This window comes from Tiliqua scincoides, chromosome 4 (genome assembly GCF_035046505.1).
Source record: "Tiliqua scincoides isolate rTilSci1 chromosome 4, rTilSci1.hap2, whole genome shotgun sequence".
Taxonomy (NCBI): domain Eukaryota; kingdom Metazoa; phylum Chordata; class Lepidosauria; order Squamata; family Scincidae; genus Tiliqua; species Tiliqua scincoides.
Genome location: NC_089824.1, coordinates 24,153,927 through 24,175,770, shown reverse-complemented (window position 1 = coordinate 24,175,770; position 21,844 = coordinate 24,153,927). Strand labels below are relative to the sequence as shown.

General features: G+C 43.3%; 1 protein-coding gene across 1 annotated transcript in view; it reads left to right on the top strand.

Moving 5' to 3' along the window:
* FZD6 (frizzled class receptor 6) overlaps positions 1-21,844 on the top strand; it is a 38,592-nt gene that overhangs the window by 5,502 nt on the left and 11,246 nt on the right. Inside the window, exons 3-4 of the mRNA XM_066623086.1 lie at positions 16,154-16,350; positions 18,867-19,884. Coding sequence (XP_066479183.1) covers positions 16,154-16,350; positions 18,867-19,884 — 1,215 coding nt within the window. The remainder of the gene's footprint in view (positions 1-16,153; positions 16,351-18,866; positions 19,885-21,844) is intronic.

Below are 21,844 nucleotides of genomic sequence, written 5' to 3'. Positions count from 1 at the left end.
TCTATGTATGAGAATACAACAGATTCCGTGTAGGAGATTGTGAGTAAAACATTACTAAAATTCAATTATCTCACAGTGTAAAAGGTGTTCGTTTCCATTTTTAAACTAATGTACATGTACACCTCGGAATTATTTTACATTTTTAGAGGTTTGTTTGTTGCCCCTGCTGTGTTTCCATACTTTATATATTGTGTATACATAGAATTTCAGGCATCCTTTATTGAAATAGATGGGGCAGAACGGTAATCATTTGGGTACTGTCTTCTGTGGGCGGGAGAGAAATAGGGGAGGGGGAAGTTGCTTTTGCTTTGTGTTGAGGTAGATGGGAAGCATAATCTGACAGGTCCTTAAATTTTGTCTTGAATTTGGTATAAATTGCATACTTGAATTATCTTTCGAGACTGAAGGTTGCCAACGAGGTAACTCACCAAAGAGTTTAAGGTAATAAGATAAAAAAGGCATCTCTTATGGTTCAGTAATGGGCAAGCTGGTGTGAAAAGGGACAATGGAAGGAATGTAAATGGTGGGATTTCACTATCTGTATTCACAGGGGCTATTTAACTTATGACCCAATTCTATGCCAGCTATTTCTAGAGCAGGGGTGCCCAAACCCCGGCCCGGGGGCCACTTGCGGCCCTCGGGGGCTCCCAATCAGGCCCTCGGGGAGCCCTCAGTCTCCAATGAGCCTCTGGCCCTCCAGAGACTTGCTGGAGCCTGTAATGGCCCGACGCAACTGCTCTCAGCATTAGAACAACTGTTTCACCTCTCGCCTGAGCTGTGGGACGAGGGCTCCCTCCACTACTTGCTGTTTCACATCTGTGATGCAGCAGTGTCAGTGAAGGAAAGGCTGGTCTTGCTTTGTGCAAGGTCTTTTATATGCCTTGAACTACTGCAAGACCTTCATTCATTCTTATAAGTTCCATCTCTAATAAATTCATTTATGTAAATTTATTCAAATTTTAAATGTAAATTAATTCTTTTTTTTCCCCGGCCCCCGACACAGTGTCAGAGAGATGATATGGCCCTCCTGCTAAAATGTTTGGACACCCCTGTTCTAGAGGAACGGGCACGCGCGCTGTCACAAACAATGTAAGGCAGTGTTTCTCAAACTGTGGGTCAGGACCCACTAGGTGGGTCGTGAGCCAATTTCAGGTGGGTTCCCATTCATTTCAATATTTAATTTTTAATCTATTAGACTTGATGCCACCATGGCATGTGACTGCATTTGGGGAAATGTTACAGACCTGTACTTTTAACAAGCTACTATGTATATTCTTTTAACAATGATAGTCAATGGGACTTACTCCTGGGTAAGTATGGGTAGGATTGCAGCCTAGGATTGTTCCTGCTTGATGATGTCATTCGGTCATGACATCGCTTCCAGTGGGTCTTGACAGATTCTCATTCTAAAAAGTGGGTCCCGGTGCTAAATTTGTGAGAACCACTGGTAAGGCATGTTGCGGTAGCATGGAAGACTGCAGCGCTGGCACTGGGGAAGGGTGGGGATGGTGGCTGTGGCTATTGCCTTATCCTATCCCCTCTCCTGGGCCTGAAAGCCTGACATGGGACAGCCCAGGTTTGCAGCTGTAGTATTGCTGGCATGGATCTGAGTAACCATATAGACTAGGTTGCTGGGGCTTTACCTGGGATAAGGGGATGAATGTTCCTTTACCCCAAGGAGACCTCCAGTGGCCTCTGTTCCCTTTCAGGATACAGCAGAGGCTGCACCAGCCCCACTGGATTGCAGCGTGAAGCTTTATTGGGATTGGGCTGCCCTTCTTACATTATAGTCAAAATGGAACAGTTAACTGGGCTTCAGCAGAATCTCTCAGGTGGGTAACTGGATAATAAAATGACAGATGAGGTTTAGCATACATGCAAAGTGACCATATACAGGTGTGTGCCACTTAATGACGGGGATACATTCTCCCCTGTTGTTATGTGAATAGGTCATTGTGAACATTCAGTCCAATCTATTGCCTTTGTTGTGTAACAGATACTCCCTGCCAGACACTAGCTGGCTGCACAGGATAATGGAGATATTTTGCCTCTTCTTTGCATTAAGAGCCTCTCTGTTGTGTAAACAGACACACTGCTACAGGCTATGGGAGATTGCCTCATTAAGAGCATCTTTATTGTGTTTTGACCACCATCATATATGCGGTCCATCATTAAGCAAATGGTTGTTAAGCGGCGCACACCTGTATAAAGATCAAAAAATGGATATACAGGTGGGAGCCTATGTTGGTTGTAAGAGAAGATCTTGGGATCATTGTCAGAAGCTCAGTGAAAGTAGTGGCTCCATGTCTATGGCAGTGCTGTAGGCAAATTCAGTGCAGGAATTCTTATGAAAGGGATTTGGGATCAATACTGTAATGACATTATATACATCTGTCATTGTCCCACTTTAGAATACTGTGCAATTATTTAATTTCTCATGATGAAAATTTAAGAATGAGGAGAATATTCCATTGAGTGCAGAAAAGACTAATTTGACTCATAGCAGTGTAAGAAAAGACAGAAGTGTTCTGGGAGAATAGACCTTGTAGAATATGTTGCCTGCCATAGTCTGAATGTGCACTACTGGTACCAGTTTCCTGGGGCATTGGGGCAAAGCCCTGAATTGGGGCCTTCCATGGTGTTCTCTACCTACCCCCTGGTGTCATATTTGCAGAAATTTAGGCATTTTCATCTCACCACTTGGCTCCAAAAAGACCCCCAGTTTGGCTCACAATAATAATGTACTAAATTTGTATCAGTACTGAGGGTTCGGGGTGAGCTCAGCTTAGTGGGCCCTCTGATGAACACAGATCCTCACCTAGTGTCCATCTTGACTCATTGCTGACACTCCCCTGTGATGTGAATTCCCAGTTTAGCATAGGATAAATCAGGGCTGTCAAACACGTTTCATACAGAAGGCCAAAGTTAGCATTCATGGTGCTGCTGAGGGCTGTAAGTGACATAATTAAGCAGAATGTGACATAATTAAACAGATGATGGCTGGAAATAAGCACTCTGTAGTCACTTGGATATTGGTTAGCTGCAAATGGTAGAAGAGAAGATGTGCAAATCTTGTTCATATTTTCAAGATATGTGAGAGCCCAACTATTACACTGGGAGAACCCAATTATAATGGGGGCCAGATAAATTGCTCCTGGGGGCCTTATTCAGCCCACAGTTTATGTTTGACACCCCTGGTGTAAACGGTTGGATCCTCTGAAAAGTATGTTAATCAGATATGAGTGCATGATAAGCTACTGGTGCAAGCAGCTTGTAGAGTCATCCCAGTGAGAAAAAAATAGTGACTTCTTGCACCTGCTCTTTTAGGCATTGCTTCATTAGTTGCATCCCAGACTACTCTTCTGGGGAGAAAAGTGCTAGGCTGTTGCTAGGTGGGAAAAAAATCTTGTTTTTCATATGTTTGTCATATCTTACTTATGGAATTGCAGTCTACTATGTCACTGGATAAGTTATTTGAAAAAATCTTACTTCCTTGTAGCTAAGTTCCTACTAGAGGTAAGAGTTCAGAGCCAAGCTTTCTAAAGATGTGAACGAAATTAATGTAAATATTAAGACTAGTGGTAATATGTAGGTGGTGCCTCATTTTGTTCATACTTAGTTACTCAGGAATGTATACTTAGTGGTTCTCTCTGAGCAAATAAACTCACAGGTGAATAGTAATTGTTCCTCATTCTGTGTTGCTAGTAGAGAAAATCATTTGAAATTAGTGTTGAAAGTTGTTATACCGCTTTGGGATTTTTACATTATCTGTATTGAATATTGTTTTATCTGCTTCAAACAACTGCACCTTAATGACTTCCCCTAGACATTTTTTGTTGCTCATGGGTATGAAAATTTTAGCTATTGTTGAACAGCCTTGTGCAAATCTCATCCCTCAACCTTCAGTTTCTGGACTGTATGATAAGAACAGCCCCACTGGATCAGGCCAGAGGCCCATCTAGTCCAGCTTCCTGTATCTCACAGCAGCCCACCAAATGCCCCAGGGAGCACACCAGATAACAAGAGACCTCATCCTGGTGCCCTCCCTTGCATCTGGCATTCTGACATAGACCATTTCTAAAATCAGGAGGTTGCATGTACACATCATGGCTTGTAACCCATAATGGATTTTTCCTCCAGAAATTTATCCAATCCCCTTTTAAAGGCATCCAGGCCAGATGCCATCACCACATCCCATGGCAAGGAGTTCTACAGACCAACCACAGGCTGAGTAAAGAAATATTTTCTTTCGTCTGTTCTAACTCTCCCAACACTCAATTTTAGTGGATGTCCCCTGGTTCTGGTGTTATGTGAGAGTGTAAAGAGCATCTCTCTATCCACTCTGTCCATCCCCTGCATAATTTTGTATGTCTCAATCATGTCACCCCTCAGGCACCTCTTTTCTAGGCTGAAGAGGCCCAAACGCCGTAGCCTTTCCTCATAAGGAAGGTGCCCCAGCCCAGTAATCATCTTAGTTGCTCTCTTTTGCACCTTTTCCATTTCCACTATGTCTTTTTTGAGATGCGGCGACCAGAACTGGACACAATACTCCAGGTGTGGCCTTACCATCGATTTGTACAACGGCATTATAGTATTAGCCATTTTGTTCTCAATACCTTTTCTAATGATCCCAAGCATAGAATTGGCCTTCTTCACTGCTGCCGCACATTGGGTTGACACTTTCATCGACCTGTCCACCACCACCCCAAGATCTCTCTCCTGATCTGTCACAGACAGCTCAGAACCCATCAGCCTATATGTAAAGTTTTGATTTTTTTGCCCCAATGTGCATGACCTTACACTTACTGACATTGAAGCGCATCTGCCATTTTGCTGCCCATTCTGCCAATCTGGAGAGATTCTTCTGGAGCTCCTCACAATCACTTCTGGTCTTCACCACTCGGAAATGTTTGGTATCATCTGCAAACTTAGCCACTTCACTGCTCAACCTTGTCTCCAGGTCTTTTATGAAGAGGTTGAAGAACACCGATCCCCGGGCAGATCCTTGGGGCACACCGCTTTTCACTTCTCTCTGTTGTGAAAATTGTCCATTGACACCCACTTTCTGTTTCCTGGTCTTCAACCAGTTCTCAATCCATGAGAGGACCTGTCCTCTAATTCCCTGACTGTGGAATAAGAGACCGCCCTCCAGGGTTGTGAAGGTGAAAGTATCATTGATCTTAACCATGTAGCATTGAAAGAGCTCCACGAATGATTATTTGAATCTAGTTTTTGAATGTGTAAGTTATAAATGCTTTGTGCATCATTTTCAAGTCCAAAAATTTCAAAAGCTATCTGCTCTTGAAGGAACTGCTTATAAAAAATTTGTTATGTTATAAGCTTTTTATTTTAATGCCCAAATAGTCTGGGTCACATGTTAGTGTGCATGGTTTATGGTTGATCAGTGGCAAATGAGGAGGACTTTGTTTTTAAAATTTCAAACAAAAATGTCAACTACTTTAAAATATTTTTGGCTCAAAATTTCATGCTCAGGGAAACAGCTAATAAATGCAGAACATTGGACATTTATTTCTTACATTTTATAAGAGGTTGGCTTGTGGAAAAGCTGGAGTCAGCAAGTGCTTTGTTTGCACATCAACATAATTTTGTGCATATCTGTGTCACTAAGGGCTCAATTCTATCTGACTGTTAGGCTGGTGCAAGTCCATTGTGCCAGGTGCAGGAGTCCCTTGCGCTGTAAAGCACGTTTGCGCTTCCTCAGAAGTTGGCTGGACTGGCGCAGGGACGCACGCCAGCCCAGCCTCCACACCGATCTGGGGAGGGAGGGTTATGTCAGCTGAGCTCAGCCAGCACAATGGTCTGGGGAGGAGGTGGGAGGAAGGTGTTCCAGGGGGCAGGTGGGCAGGGAGCAGGAGGCAGGGCTGGGACCCAACAGTTATGCTGGATCCCAACCCCATTCCCTGAGCAGCGTGGAGCTGTTTGAAGCCGTTCCATTCTCCTTGGACTTGTGCCACCTCCTGAGTTGGCTGAAGTCCGAGGAGACCCATTGGGGTTGTGTTGGCTTACCCAGGGGAAGGGTTTCCCTTTCCCTCCAGCTGAGCCATTTCTGGCCCCAATCTTGCACTGGATATAGTGCAGGCCTCCTGGCCTGCCTGTTCCAGCACAAGACAGGATTGTTCTGGTAGTTGAGAAGTTGGCAGTTTTATATGACTGTTGCTTTTGTTTAGGGAGGATTATATTTAAATAATTTTTCTGCTCACTTTGTATCTAAAGAATGCGTGTTTGCTTATTTCATTGAGATAGTAACAGATATTGCACATCATTCTGTGAAAACTGTGTAACTCTGACTGATCACACTTTTCACCGGGCAATTTAAGATTGCCTGTACACCCTTCAGTAACCATGCAAGGCAGATATATATGTATGTGACAAGATCACATTATTAAGGAAGCTTGAGACCAACAGCAGTTAAGCCAGAACAGAGACTAGTATAGCATCAGCTTGCTAAAGGGGCATCGGACAATAGCCTGACCCCAGGCAAGCGTTCTGCCATGACTCTCACTCCCTTGCCAAGCAGATGCAAGCTTCTCATAGTCAACCCCATCAGGGGCAGAGTCAGCTGAACCACATAAACCCACCCCAAGCCAGTATGCATCTCAGGCAGGTCAAACAATCCAGGCCAAATAATCCAGGGATTATCTTGACAGCTCCTCATGCCAGAGGGCAACTAAGTGGGAGATGGGTCCTGCTCTGCCTTTGCTGACCTCCAGGTGCGCAGAGAGAGCCCAACTTCAAGCCTTCATGCCTGTCCTAACTTGCCACAGGGGAGGGGGCAGCGTAGAGCTTGATACCTTGCTTGCTTGACAAGGGAACTTAAGAAGCTGTGCAGAGAGTTATCTATCTTGGCATAACTACTTTACACAACATGTTGGGAGGCTTCTGTTAAGATAATCACTTCAAGGCAAATGGTTATAAAGGAAGAAAATACTTTATATGTAGGACTCCATAGGTGGATAGGGAGAGAGAGAGGGCTGACATGCTTGCTACCTAGCTGCAGAGAGGAATCTGGGAAGAAGAAGGAAGGAAGGCTAGTTTAGGAATAGCAATTTGCATACCAAAAATAGAGCTTACTGAAAAGTAAGAAGGGAAGCCCTGCATGACATCTAAGTAGCTTATTAGCTGCATTGTCCCTTCAGGTGCACAATGCTTCTGCAGTGTTGTTGCACCTTTCTCTGCTTCCAACCATTTAAACCAGCGTTGTCATACTCATTTCATACAGAGGGCCAGTTAGCATTCATGGTGCCTACTGAGGAATGGAGGTGATGTCATTAAGCAGAAAGTGACATCATTAAGCAGATGATGGCCAGAAATAAGTGCTTTGTTCTCACATAGAAACTCATTAGCTGCAAATAACAGAAGATGTGAAAATCTTGTTCATATTTTCAAGATATGGGAGAGCGCAATTATCACACTGGGATAGCCCAATTATAATGGGAGCCAGATAAATTGCTTCCAAGGAGCCACATTTGACCTGTGGGCCTCATATTTGACACCCCTCATCTAAACCATACAAGAAGACTGTGAGAATGATTTGTCCAAGGTGAGTCAGTAAATCTCCTGTTCAAGTAGAGATTCCAGGCATTGTGTCCTGTAAGGGGTTCATTCCACTGTCTAGATCCCTTCTGTTGCTGCCTGGCATCTTGACTGTGTTGCAGTGCTGTCTTCAAATGGGATGTCATTGCTGAACTTCCAGGTTGCGGAGCTCAGCGAGGCGGGAACAGTGATTCCAGGCCTCTTGGTCCAAACGGAACACTCTATTCTCACTGGTTTGCAAAACCTCTTGAAGCACACAGCTCGTGGCAAACAAGTATTGCTAGTTCCAATGTGATAGCTAGCACTATCACTAGCATCTCCTAATATGTTGCCTTGGGTGCCCTCTGGGGAGAAAGATGGGATACAAATTAAATAAATAAATAAATATCTAGCACTATCAAAGTAACATTTGCTTAATAAACATCTGGGAAATATTGTTTGCTTAGGGTTTTATCTTAAGGTAGGTCTTGTCAAAGCTTGGGGGCTGCCTGAGGCAGCTCAGTTCCTTCATCCCTTCATGCTTTCTGCATATGCTCCTGCCACCCATGCTCACACGCTCTGCCTCTTCTCTCCCCCCCTCCCCCGCTGCTTAGTGGGTGTGGCAGTGATGGTGGCAGTTTTTTAATGGGAAGCTGTGCTAGAGGAAGAGAGAGCTTGCCACTCCCCTGATCCTCTTCCTGCTCATCCTTGGCAAGAAGGAAGAGGATCTTCAAGTAGCAAGTTGAAGCAGCTTAGTGGGCAGGGGACCAGGCAGTTGAAGGGTTTGAGCCACTCTTTATTGGTTCCCATTCTTTCCACAATTTGCTACCTGAAGTGAGCATTTCAGTCAGCTTTGTTGCTCAACCAGCCCTGTCCTATGGTCATCTTCCATTTGCAGAACTTTTACTTGCTGAAAGAGGGAGGGGGTGTGTTTTGCTGATCTCCATTTCACTTTGCAGACCTCTGTGCCCTCACTCTCATATTTTTTTCCTGAGGTTTGGGGGCCCCTCAATAGCAAATGTTCCAAGGGCTTGCAGGGGCTGCAGAGGAAAGGGGAGATCAGTGAATGGAAGACCACCTTGGGATTCAACCCTTATTGAGAATTTGAATTATAAAGCAAAATGATGAACCCTCTAACCATGTTCATTGATGTTGGCTTTTGGAGTATTTTGAATGAGAATTGTTTGTGAACAATTTCCAGTGTTCCAACTTCCAGTACACCAATTAATCAATTGGTGTACTGGAAGTTGCATATCGGATATATCCTGCATATAAACCATCTCTTTGTATTCCATTCACACATCTAGCCAATTCATGGAGTGAAAGCAGGGTCATGGTTCTACCCCTGATAATGCATTGGCAATTCTACCTTCCTGGTGTGTTCAGTTGAAGGCAAAAATAGACTCTGTGTATGTCTATATGCAGGTTGAAGCGGGGGCCAGTGACCATGATCACATTCCACCTGTATTGATTACATATGTGGATGGAATGCAAGAAGAGGGGTTATAGCAGTATGAAAGAAAAGTTGATTTGTATACCATATGTCTGGTACTGTATGCATTCATTATGTTATTCATTGCCTTACCAAAAATAAGCTTTTAGTAATAGAAAAGTTTTTGTGGAAAATTTTCTGGCAGTGCTTTGTGTTTTGGAATACTTTTCACCTTGTACTTGTGTCCAAGTTACGGAGATGTGAAAAACTAGTTTGAAAGTCACATCTTATATATGTATATGTGAAGCTTCTCATATTGCATATAGGAGCTTCTCCTATTTCATACTGTGTTATTTAATTTTTACACTATTCTTTCTCTTTGGGGACAGTGAATAACGGTGAGTCAATTTATAGATTCATCTGTGGCTGAACTAGAGTCATAACTGCTCATATTTGCCAGTTGCACATTCTTGATGTGGTGGTATGTCTGAAACATTTTTGTTTTTGCAAAGTACATGTGAAAGCCAATGCAAGGCCAAAATCAGAAGCCTTGTGTGCAGGTTGGCTTGAACTTTAATGACATATGTAGAATGAATGTCTGTCACTGCATCTGCAAACCAGTATTTTTAGGAGCTTGCACAGCTGTCCTTATGTTAATGAGTGTGTCTGTTGATTAACAGTTAGTAGTCTCTAATTAGAAGCAAACTCTGTGTTTTTCTTAGGATTCTATGTGCGTTCTTAGTCTCCAGTCTACTCATGTATCGTAGTTGAGTAAAAGTTATAATTCAGATTTATGATGTGGTACTCTAACTTCCTCCTTGTATAATATCAATCACTAACTAGCTTGTTGTGTTAGGAACATAAGAACGGCCCTGCTGGATCAGGCCATAGGCCCATCTAGTCCAGCTTCCTGTATCTCACAGTGGCCCACCAAATGCCCCAGGGAGCACAGAAGACAGCAAGAGACCTGCATCCTGGTGCCCTCCCTTGCATCTGACATAGCCCATTTCTAAAATCAGGAGGTTGCACATACACATCATGGCTTGCAACCCGTAATGGATTTTTCTTCCAGAAATTTGTCCAATCTCCTTTTAAAGGCATCTAGGCCAGATGCCATCACCATATCCTGTGGCTAGGAGTTCCACAGACCAACTACATGCTGAGTAAAGAAATATTTTCTTTTGTCTGTCCTAACTCTCCCAACACTCAATTTTAATGGATGTCTCCTGGTTCTGGTGTTATGTGAGATTGTAAAGAGCATCTCTCTATCCACTCTATCCTTCCCATGCATAATTTTGTATGTCTCAATCATGTCCCCCTCTTTTCTAGGCTGAAGAGACCCAAACGCCGTAGCCTTTCCTCATAAGAAAGGTGCCCCAGCCCAGTAATCATAGTCATCTTAGTCACTCTCTTTTATACCTTTTCCATTTCCACTATGTCTTTTTTGAGATGTGGCGACCAGAACTGGACACAATACTCCAGGTGTGACCTTACCATTGATTTGTACAACAACATTATAATATTAGCCGTTTTGTTCTCAATACCTTTTCTAAGGATCCCAAGCATAGAATTGGCCTTCTTCACTGCCGCCGCACATTGGGTTGACACTTTCATCGACCTGTCCACCACCACCCCAAGATCTCTCTCCTGATCAGTCACAGACAGCTCAGAACCCATTTGCCTATATGTGAAGTGTTGATTTTTTGCCCCAATGTGCATTACTTTACACTTACTGACATTGAAGCGCATGTGCCATTTTGCTGCCCATTCTGCCAGTTTGGAGAGATCCTTCTGGACCTCCTCACAATCACTTCTGATCTTCACCACTTGGAAAAGTTTGGTGTCATCTGCAAACTTAGCCACCTCACTGCTGAACCCTATCTCCAGGTCATTTATGAAGAGGTTGAAGAGCACTGATCCCAGGACAGATCCTTGGGACACACTGCTTTTCACCTTTCTCCATTGTGAAAATTGCCCATTGACACCCACTCTCTGTTTCCTGGTCTTCAACCAGTTCTCAATCCATGAGAGGACCTGCCCTCTAATTTCCTTTTTTTTTTTTTCAGTAGCTTTTAGTGAAGGACCGTGTCGAATACCTTCTGAAAGTCCAGATGTATAATGTCCACGGGTTCTCCTGCATCCACATGCCTGTTGACCTTTCCAAAAAATTCTAAAGGTTCATGAGGCAAGACTTACCCTTACAGAAGCCATGCTGATTCTCCCTCAGCAAGGCTTGTTCGTCTACGTGTTTTGAGATTCTATCTTTGATGAGGCATTCCACCGTCTTAACTGGGTGTTATTTTATTCCATCTAAAAATCCTTGCTATTTTCTGAGATCCAGTAATTTTGCTAGAGGTTCACTGACCCTTTTTAGACATTTCATTGCCTCGTCAAGCTGTGGTTTGGCACTCTGTGAGATTATGCATGCCTCCCTCTCTGGCATGTATCCCCCACCCCCCAGTTCCCTGGTTAGTGTTATCTGTGGTTCAGTGTTGTAATTGATTATGCCAATCCAGATACCACTAATCATAGTTGCCTTGCAAACCAGAGATTGAAACAAGGATTAGAGGGTCTGAACTAGGAAAGGAAAGGCATGTTTGAGCCCAAGGAGGAGGAATGGGGAGGAGTGCGCTTGCATATGGAATGCTTCTGATTCTAAAACCATGGTTTTGCAGTTGGGCAGCATGGTATCTGAACTGGACCATTGTGGATGCAGACATCCATCCGTGGATATAGTGTTACATGAGGTGAGGTGAAAAATATCCCTTTACTCCAAGGATACCAGAAAATGACCATCATAAGAGAACAGATTTCTAGAGAAACTTTTTTCTGACTACCAAAACATATAGTGGTGAAGTCATATTCTCACCACTGCCTGGTGAGAATATGCCTGATGGAATGTTTCAGGGTGTTTCTTCTCAGTGGTTGAAGGTAGGGCCCCCTCTTCTTATCGGCCAAGAATCTTATTGGTCTCTTCTTCTGGCCCAGAATCACATAATACTTTTTGGCTTTCGCTCGTAGTCGTTGTGCAGCTGGTGGTGGGGGTGGGAGGGAGGGTGAAGGAGGCTGCACGGGAGTCACTGTAATTGCACGTCTGAAAATTAAACAGAAGGATGATTGATTGATTTCATTATTATTACTATTATTACTATTACTATAGTATATACTAGTATACTGCTATACTGCTCTGGGCCAGGGTATCTTAGAGATTGCCTACTTCCGCACAATCCGGCTCGTCCTCTTAGGTCATCAGAGAAGGCCTTTTTACAAGTGCTGCTGCCTAAGGAGGTATGGGGGGCGGGTGGCAAGAAATAGGGCCTTCTCAGTAGTGGCACCAACGTTATGGAACTTGACTTGAGAATGGCTCCCTCTCTTGAGACTTTTCAGCGAGGCCTGAAGACCCTTTTGTTTAAACAAGCCTTCTGAGTTCATGGCTTTTTTAACATCTTTTTTACATCTTTTAGATTTTTTACACGCCTGTGTCTTCTATGATCTGCTGCTTTATGCTCTTTTTATCTGACTTTTTATCTGACTAGAGTTTTTGTGGTATCTGTTAATGTGTTTTTAATATGTTTTTATCTGTTAGTTAAATTATGTTTTAATCTGTTTTTAACATGTTGTAAGCCGCCCTGGGTCCCTTTGGGGAGAAGGGCGGGGCATAAATAAAGTTTTTATTATTATTATTATTTACTACTACTACTACTACTACTACTACTACTACTACTACTACTACTACTACTACTACTAACAGTATTTATATACTGCTTTTCAACAGAAAGTTCATAAAGCGGTTTATAAAGAAAATAAAATAAACAGCTAATGGCTTCCTGTCCCAAAGGGCTCCCAATCTGCCTTTCTCCCCCAAGGGATTCCTGAAACCTGCTTTGGCTGATATGAACAGTTGAGGTCAATGTAGATCCATAGTCACTTACCCAGTAAGGAATTTTCCATATTATAAACAGTGTGACTGTAGTAAGAACTGTCACAAACATCCAGTCCCAACCTGTGTCATCCACAAAGGCACATGTGCTCCAGTCTTTTACAACCAGGTTGCTCATGATAGTTGATATGTTGCTGTGTACGGCATGAAGTAGCTGAGAAATGAATGTGATCATTCAGGTTTATAGGTGATGTATATATATCCCATGGACTACTGGCTCCAGCTCTGTTCCGAGATACAGATAGCAGCTGACACGGGCAACATCAAGGGGATGTATGATGGTATCAAGCAGGCCCTAGGTCCAACACAGAGGAAAATTGCCCCTCTGAAGTCTGCTACAGGCGAGGTCATCCAGGATCGGGCGCAGCAGATGGAACGCTGGGTGCAGCACTACTCTGAGCTATATTCCAGAGAAAATGTAGTCACCGAAGAAGCACTGAACAACATTGAGTGCCTGCCTGTGCTGGAAGAGCTTGACAGTGAACCAACCCTAGAAGAACTTCACGTGGCCCTGGACTCCCTTGCCTTTGGCAAGGCACCTGGAAAAGACAGCATCCCTGCTGAAGTCCTAAAATGCTGCAAAGAGATCATCGTCACTGAGCTGCATGAAATCCTCTGTCTCTGCTGGAGAGAAGGTGGAGTACCTCAAGACATGAGGGATGCAAACATCATCACGCTGTACAAGAACAAAGGTGACAGGGGTGACTGCAACAACTACCGCGGCATCTCTCTCCTTAGCGTTGTAGGAAAGCTGTTTGCCCAAGTTGTACTAAAGAGGCTCCAGGTACTTGCAGAGAGCGTCTATCCAGAATCGCAGTGTGGATTCCGAGCCAACAGGTCCACCACTGATATGGTATTCTCCCTTAGACAACTGCAGGAGAAATGCAGGGAACAACGACAGCCACTCTTTATAGCCTTCATAGATCTCATAAAGGCTTTCGACCTGGTCAGCAGAGACGGCCTCTTCAAGATTCTCCCCAAGATTGGATGTCCACCCAGGTTCCTCAGCATCATCAGATCTTTCCACAAGGACATGAAGGGCACTGTTGTCTTCGATGGCTCCACATCAGACCCTTTTGACATCCGAAGTGGAGTGAAGCAGGGCTGTGTTCTTGCACCAACCTTGTTTGGGATTTTCTTCGCTGTCCTACTGAAGCAGGCCTTTGGAACTGCAACAGAAGGCATCTATCTCCGGACCAGATCAGACGGAAAGCTCTTCAACCTCTCCAGACTGAGAGCAAAATCCAAAGTCCAGCTGAAATGTCTGCGTGACTTCCTCTTTGCCGACGATGCAGCTGTCACTACCCACTCTGCCAAAGATCTCCAGCAGCTCATGGATCGTTTTAGCAAGGCCTGCCAAGATTTTGGACTGACAATCAGCCTGAAGAAAACACAGGTCATGGTTCAGGATGTGGACTCACCTCCCTGCATTACAATCTCTGAGCATGAACTGGAGGTTGTCCATGACTTTGTGTACCTTGGCTCAACGATCTCCGACACTCATTCTCTCGATACCGAGCTAAACAAGCGCATCGGTAAAGCAGCTACCACGTTTTCCAGACTCACAAAGAGAGTCTGGTCCAACAAGAAGCTGACGGAACATACCAAGATCCAGGTCTACAGAGCTTGCGTCCTGAGTACACTTCTGTACTGCAGCGAGTCATGGACTCTTCGCTCACAACAGGAGAGGAAACTGAGCGCTTTCCACATGCGCTGCCTCCGACGCATCCTCGGCATCACCTGGCAGGACAAAGTTCCAAACAACACAGTCCTGGAACGTGCTGGAATCCCTAGCATGTATTCACTGCTGAAACAGAGACGCCTGCGTTGGCTTGGTCATGTCGTGAGAATGGATGATGGCCGGATCCCAAAGGATCTCCTCTATGGAGAACTCGTGCAAGGAAAGCGCCCTACAGGTAGACCACAGCTGCGATACAAGGACATCTGCAAGAGGGATCTGAAGGCCTTAGGGATGGACCTCAACAAGTGGGAAACCCTGGCCTCTGAGCGGCCCGCTGGGAGGCAGGCTGTGCAGCATGGCCTTTCCCAGTTTGAAGAGACACTTTGCCAACAGTCTGAGGCTAAGAGGCAAAGAAGGAAGGCCCATAGCCAGGGAGACAGACCAGGGACAGACTGCACTTGCTCCCGGTGTGGAAGGGATTGTCACTCCCGGATTGGCCTTTTCAGCCACACTAGACGCTGTGCCAGAACCACCTTTCAGAGCGCGATACCATAGTCTTTCGAGACTGAAGGTTGCCAATACAATATATCCCATGTAACAATGAAAATTATGAGAGGTTTCCTTGGGTTCTTTGGTTACCTTGGTTACCTTGATCATGACAAATACAATTAAAGCAAAAGTACAAAAAAAGATCTGAGAGGACCTGGGAAGGCGGATCAAGGTTAGACCACCTCCGAGCTCCCCTCAGCTCCGGAGGGTGGGTGAGGGGTCTGAGAAGGAGCCCCCACAGGTATGGGGGCACACCTGCACAGTATTTAATAAAACATACTTCCGTATCTTTTCCTATGTGGAATGTATTTTTCAAGGGTTTGTATTTACAGTACTGTGTTCTTAATCTGGGGTGATTCTTAAGGTGCCTTTGACCTCAGGGGTGAGATGAATATCCATTAGAGGCAGGACGTTTTCTGTGGTGTTCCCAACTGTGGAATTCGCTTTGGAGACTAACATGATCTTTTCATTTTTGCTCCTTCAGGTGGCACATTCTTAAAACACCTCCCCACTATTACCTGTAAAATTTCACAGACTGGTCAGTTCTGTAACAAACTGATGTATGTTCTACATCAGTGTTTCTCAACTAGTGGTACATGAGGTGGTGTCCAGTGGTACGCGTGGGACCCCCAGATTCCCATCGCCTTGGAGCAAGACCTGCAATACAACGCGACAAGCAGTGGTAGGAGGCTTGGCAGGCAGAGCTCCAGCTTACACTTTTCACTTGCTCAAAAAAGTCCTCCCATCCACCCTGAGCCTCCTACCGGTGTGTGTTGTATTGCATGTGGCCTCCCAATCTGGAGGTAACTGGTGGTGACATAATCACCAGTTACCTCTGGTGGTACTTCCAATAGGTGGACCATGCAAAGTGGTACAGCAGGGGACAAATGTTGCAAAACACTTTTCTATATGGAAATGAATGCAACCTATGTTTACTTATTAAAGTCAGCTTTACTCTGGGATATTTTCTTTATAGTCTTGCTAATCAAAATGTTTTGTGTATCTTCCCTCCTCAAAGCAATTTCTTCCTCTTCTGAATATCAATTGTTCGCCAGATGTCCACACATTCATATGCAGGGCATTTGTGCCTGTCTGTATGGAACAAACCCGTGTGGTTCACCCATGTCGAAGTCTCTGTGAAAGAGTACACTCGGACTGTAAGCAGCTGATAGACACTTTTGGAATTGTGTGGCCTGAAGAGCTTGAGTGTGACAGGTACTGTGTATCTAATCACATCTTTTATTTTCACTGAATTTTACTCAGTATTTTGGTCTGAGATGAAGGCTCAATTTATTTACTTGTTCTGTAAATAAAAGAACAAAAGACACCCAAAGCAGCTTATAGGGACATAATCACATTTAATACAGACCTGCCATTTTCCGCCATTATTCAATTCTTTTTCGAGGACCCTTGAGGTCCTGGCAAGTACCCCTGGGGATGTACGTACCCCAGGTTGGGAACCACTGCTCTACACAAGTGAACTTCCACATATGCTATCCTGAGAGAGAGATGATGGGACACACATGTTAGTTAATGATAATATGAGGCAGATACTCCAAGTTATCCAAGTGCAAGAGGGATCTGAAGGCCTTAGGAATGGACCTCAACAGGTGGGAAACCCTGGCCTCTGAGAGGCCCGCTTGGAGGCAGGCTGTGCAGCATGGCCTTTCTCAGTTTGAAGAGAAACTTGGCCAACAGACTGAGGCAAAGAAGGAAGGCCCATAGCCAGGGAGACAGACCAGGGACAGACTACACTTGCTCTCGGTGTGGAAGGGATTGTCACTCCCGAACAGCCTTTTCAGCCACACTAGATGTTGTTCCAGAACCACCATTCAGAGCACGATACCATAGTCTTCCGAGACTGAAGGTTGCCAACAACTCCAAGTTAGTCCTGTACTCTCTGTGAATCTACAGTAAACATAAATAATGTTTGATGATAGCTTCAGAAGGAAGACTGTTGTAAGAGACTCAAAATATGTGTTTTTTTTAAAAAGCAAAATGCACATTTAACTAATCTTGTGCTGCTTTTCCATTTTGCACAGCCTAAGAAGGCATAATGTTATCAACACATATTTTGAACATTGACCTGGTAAAGAGCCCAGGTCAAGCTGACATTAGCGACCAGGAAAAGCACATTTTATTATGAAAATACATTTCGAATTAGTACTTGCTATATTCCTGTTGGAGATGGACACTCCTTGGAGTATGACATACCCAAAGGGCTAAAAGTGCAATTCTTGCTCCTGTTACATGAACATCTCTTAATAACCAAGTAGTAAGTACATACCAATTAGTAAACATTAGGGTTGGACAGTTTAATCGTAGATGAGTAATTCCATGTCCATTGAAAAAGGAAATGTTTGTCTTGTTCACAGAAAGTAGGGTGGGAGAGTTGTGAATTCTGTGCTAGCTGATTTCTTTTACTTAGTACTCAAGACCACATACAGGCCTGTAAAATATATTTTGGTCTATTAAAGAAACATTAAGGTTACACATAAATCAAAAGGCATTAAATGCACATGAGATAGACAGACAGCACACAGTCTAAAAACAAGCTAGCTTCCTAAACTACCTACATACTGCTATCTCTCACCTGATTCTTCCAAACCACAAAGAGTAGGTAGGACGGCTCCCAGGCTACCTGTTAGCACCCATGTTGGAATGAAAGAGCCAAACAATCCCTCCCTTCTGAGGGTCCTTCTTATACCTCAGTTGAAACTCTTAGTCAACCAGAGTGCATAGTGCTCTGAGACTTATAGAAGGCAGTCTGGGCTGCTCTTGGTCACTGCTCTCATCCCTCCCAACCAGAAACTCTCAGCTGGTACCAGTCGCCTTGATGAGCACATCCTTGAGAAAGTGGCTGAGCTATCTTTATCTCAGTGGTCCTCTTGGCCACTGAGGAGTGGAAAGAAGAAAACTCACCCACTGCCAATTAATACCTTTTCCACCAGCTGCAGAGAGGCAGTTTCCAAGATGGACACAGACTCAAGGCCTAGATTTTTAACTGTTCATGACAGGCCTGCATAGCTAGGGGCTTCTCTATACTTCTCTCATGTGTACTTTTCATATGAGTCTCACAGACTTTTCTGCTCTGTGTCATGTCCTGCATTGATATTAAAGCTGCAAAGGCCCTGGGCACCCCTTCTCTTTGAGTTAGTGTTCACATTGTAGAATGTTGCCTGACTGAGGTGTGCCTAAGCCTCATTTTCTTCTGGCCTTCTGTTACTAGGTTAAAGTGTGACTTTACTAAAAAGTGTTCCCAGCTGACTGATGGAATTTGATTTTTTTAAAAAATGCTCTTAGCTGGCTAAATTTGAGTGAGTTCTGGCTGATTCTGGTTTTTAAGTTTTGTGATTTAGATTTATAGATTGTTTTGGGTACCACTTTGACTAGAAATGCAATATATAAATTCAGTAGTAAAATATGTGTATAAGCAATTCCTTGACTTGAAATCTGCCAACTGAAATAACTGTAAAGACCTTTTGTTCAAAATGTTATTTACTTTTAATGTACTGTAAAAGGCAAAAGTTTTGCAAATGAAAATGCTTGTTATGTTGTTCATACCCTCCTTTTTAATTCTTTCCAAACCCAATTATATGTATATGAGGTTGACATGTGTAAAGTTGCTTAAAGAACCTCAAAGTCTCTTAGGGAGTAATAATGGTGAACAGTGCTCCTTGATAGTAGATCAGTTCCATAGCATGTTTAAACTTTTCTTCTTACCTTTCTAGACTGGAAGATTGTGATGAATCTGCTCCTATCACTGTTTCTGTAACTGCGAGCATCCATGGCACGCAGAAGATCCCAGTGCAGCCTAGAAGGGACTATGGATTTTGGTGTCCACGCCATCTGCAAACAGCCAGTGGACAAGGCTACAAGTTTCTGGGAATTGATCAGTGTGCACCTCCCTGTCCTAACATGTACTTTAATAGTAATGAGCTAGATGTTGCCAAAAGCTTCATAGGGATAGTTTCAATTTTTTGCCTTTGTGCCACTCTGTTCACTTTCCTAACATTTTTGATTGATGTTAAAAGGTTTCGATATCCAGAAAGGCCAATAATATATTATTCCGTTTGTTACAGCATAGTCTCTCTTGTGTACTTCCTTGGGTTTGTCCTGGGAAATCGAACAACCTGTAATAAGGTAGATGAAAAACTACAGATTGGTGAAACGGTTGTTCTTGGGTCTCAGAACAAAGGCTGCACAATTGTTTTTATGGCTCTCTATTTTTTCACCATGGCAGGAACAGTATGGTGGGTGATCCTCACAGTCACTTGGTTCTTAGCTGCTGGTCGAAAGTGGAGCTGTGAAGCTATTGAACAAAAAGCAATGTGGTTCCATGCAGTTGCCTGGGGTATGCCCGGCTTTCTTACCATTATGCTTCTTGCCATGAACAAAGTGGAAGGAGATAACATTAGTGGTGTTTGTTTTGTTGGCCTCTATGACCTTGATGCTTCTCGATACTTTGTCCTTTTGCCGTTGTGCCTTTGTGTGTTTGTTGGACTGTCTCTCCTCTTAGCTGGCATAATTTCTTTAAATCATGTTCGGCAAGTTATCCAGAATGATGGCCGGAATCAAGAGAAGTTGAAGAAATTCATGATTCGAATTGGTGTCTTCAGTGGCTTATACTTGGTGCCTCTAGTGATGCTCTTGGGATGCTACATCTATGAGCAGGTGTACAGAAAGATCTGGGAAACCACATGGGTCTATGACCATTGTGATGAATTCCATATCCCCTGTCCATATCAGGTAAGGACAAAATATTTGTACAACTTTTACTGGAATAACACATCATGAGCTGCTTTCACATATTCTGAGGATTGATCTACAGCAGAAAAATATAGTATTGCATTATCTACTGCTGCCATTTGCCTTGAGTTGTGTTCTGTTGTATACTGTTGGTCTTAGACTAAGTTGAACATGAAGGGAACTTTCATGGGCTGTCTTGTCCCACTGCACCAGCTAATTTTCCTCTACCAAATAGTGTTCTTCTCTAAACGTATGCATAGGGCACCTTTCTCCAGCTTTATAGAATGCCCCTGAAAATGCAAGCTACTTCAGTGCCACAATATGCCATACTAAATCTGTTCTGTACTTACTTTTCTGTCTTATACAAATTTCAGGTGTGTTATCTTAAGGAGTTTAGACTTATTTTTCCTCCTGTTGGACTGTGTTTGGAATCAATATTATTTTCAGTATTGGTGCCTGTGTTTTTCCTCCCATCTAAATAAGTGTCAGAATTGCACTGCCTGGGTATAGAAATATGTTATAAGCTACTCAGAGCCAGTGGCATGGAAAACCGAAGTTTACAGTTACTCACAATAGACATAGTAAACAAAATGAAGTCTATCTGGCTCACTCACTATACCTAGGAAGTTACTATAATTATCTATCATGCCATAGGTATTTTAATACAGGAGGCAGGAGGTCTGGTCTAGAGGGTAGAGCCTCCGTCTGCCTGAAGATAACATCCACAAGGTCGCCAGTTCGAGGCCACCGGCACCGTGCGACCTTGAAGCAGCTGACAAGCTGAAGCCGAGCGATTCCATCTGCTCAGAGCGTGGGAGGATGGAGGCCAGAATGTGAAACCAGATCAGAGTGAAACAACTGGACTGTTCTGGTTCTTGAAAGATAGAACCTTCTTTCAATTGTAAAAATCCCTACGGGGATTTAATCAGCCTGCCTATGTAAACCGCCTTGAATAAAGTCTTGAATAAAGACCAAGAAAGGTGGTATATAAATACCTATTATTATTATTATTATTATTATTATTCATACCTGGATTGCTTCTGTAGAAATATTTAAAATGCAATCCTTCCTTTTTGATGGAATGTTTTATTGAAGCCTTGAATTGTCTTATAACTTATTTAATTCAGCTTGGCTCAAGCTTTTAAAAAGTAACTCGAAGCATTGTATCTAACTTTAGCTAGTGATTCTCAATTAAAAAAGTAATCTGAATTTTCCTATAAAATACATATTTTGAATTTGGGGTTTAGGCAAGTAAGCACTTGTTATGCTTTTTAAAAGTCTGTTCTGCACAAGAATGCATTAATTTTGCAGTGAGCTGCAAAAAACACTAGTACATTACCCTGAGGCACTCTGAAGATTCTGCCTCATCTAATTAACTCCAGCTCATCAATTTTGTCATCTCTGTTGTGTACTTAGATGACACAACTGCATTGCTGTTTGTCACTGGCTATTACTGATCTTGGCTTTAGAATAATAAGCCATATCGTTTCCCCCCTGCATTTTTACCTCCCTTCTAATATGTAGCTGTGGCCACATCTGTGAGCTTTCTGACTTAACCACTTTATACCTTGTTGGTGTTATTTTAGGTTCTTCCTAAAGAATTCTTATTCTGTAGTTAAGAGTTGCTAGAGGAGTTGGTTTGCTAGAGTCGCTTTGTATTACAAGCCGTATCTGTCCATAATTCCTTGTTTCATTGTTGTTTACATTATAGCTATGTGTCTTGAATTTCACTTCTATCTTTATATCCTATATGCTACACCTGGGCATATCAGGTGAATGATCAGGTGAAAACATATCAGGTGAAAACATATCAGGTGAAAACAATCAGCCTGAAGAAAACACAGGTCATGGTTCAGGATGTGGACTCACCTCCCTGCATTACAATCTCTGAGCATGAACTGAAGGTTGTCCATGACTTTGTGTACCTTGGCTCAACGATCTCCGACACTCATTCTCTCGA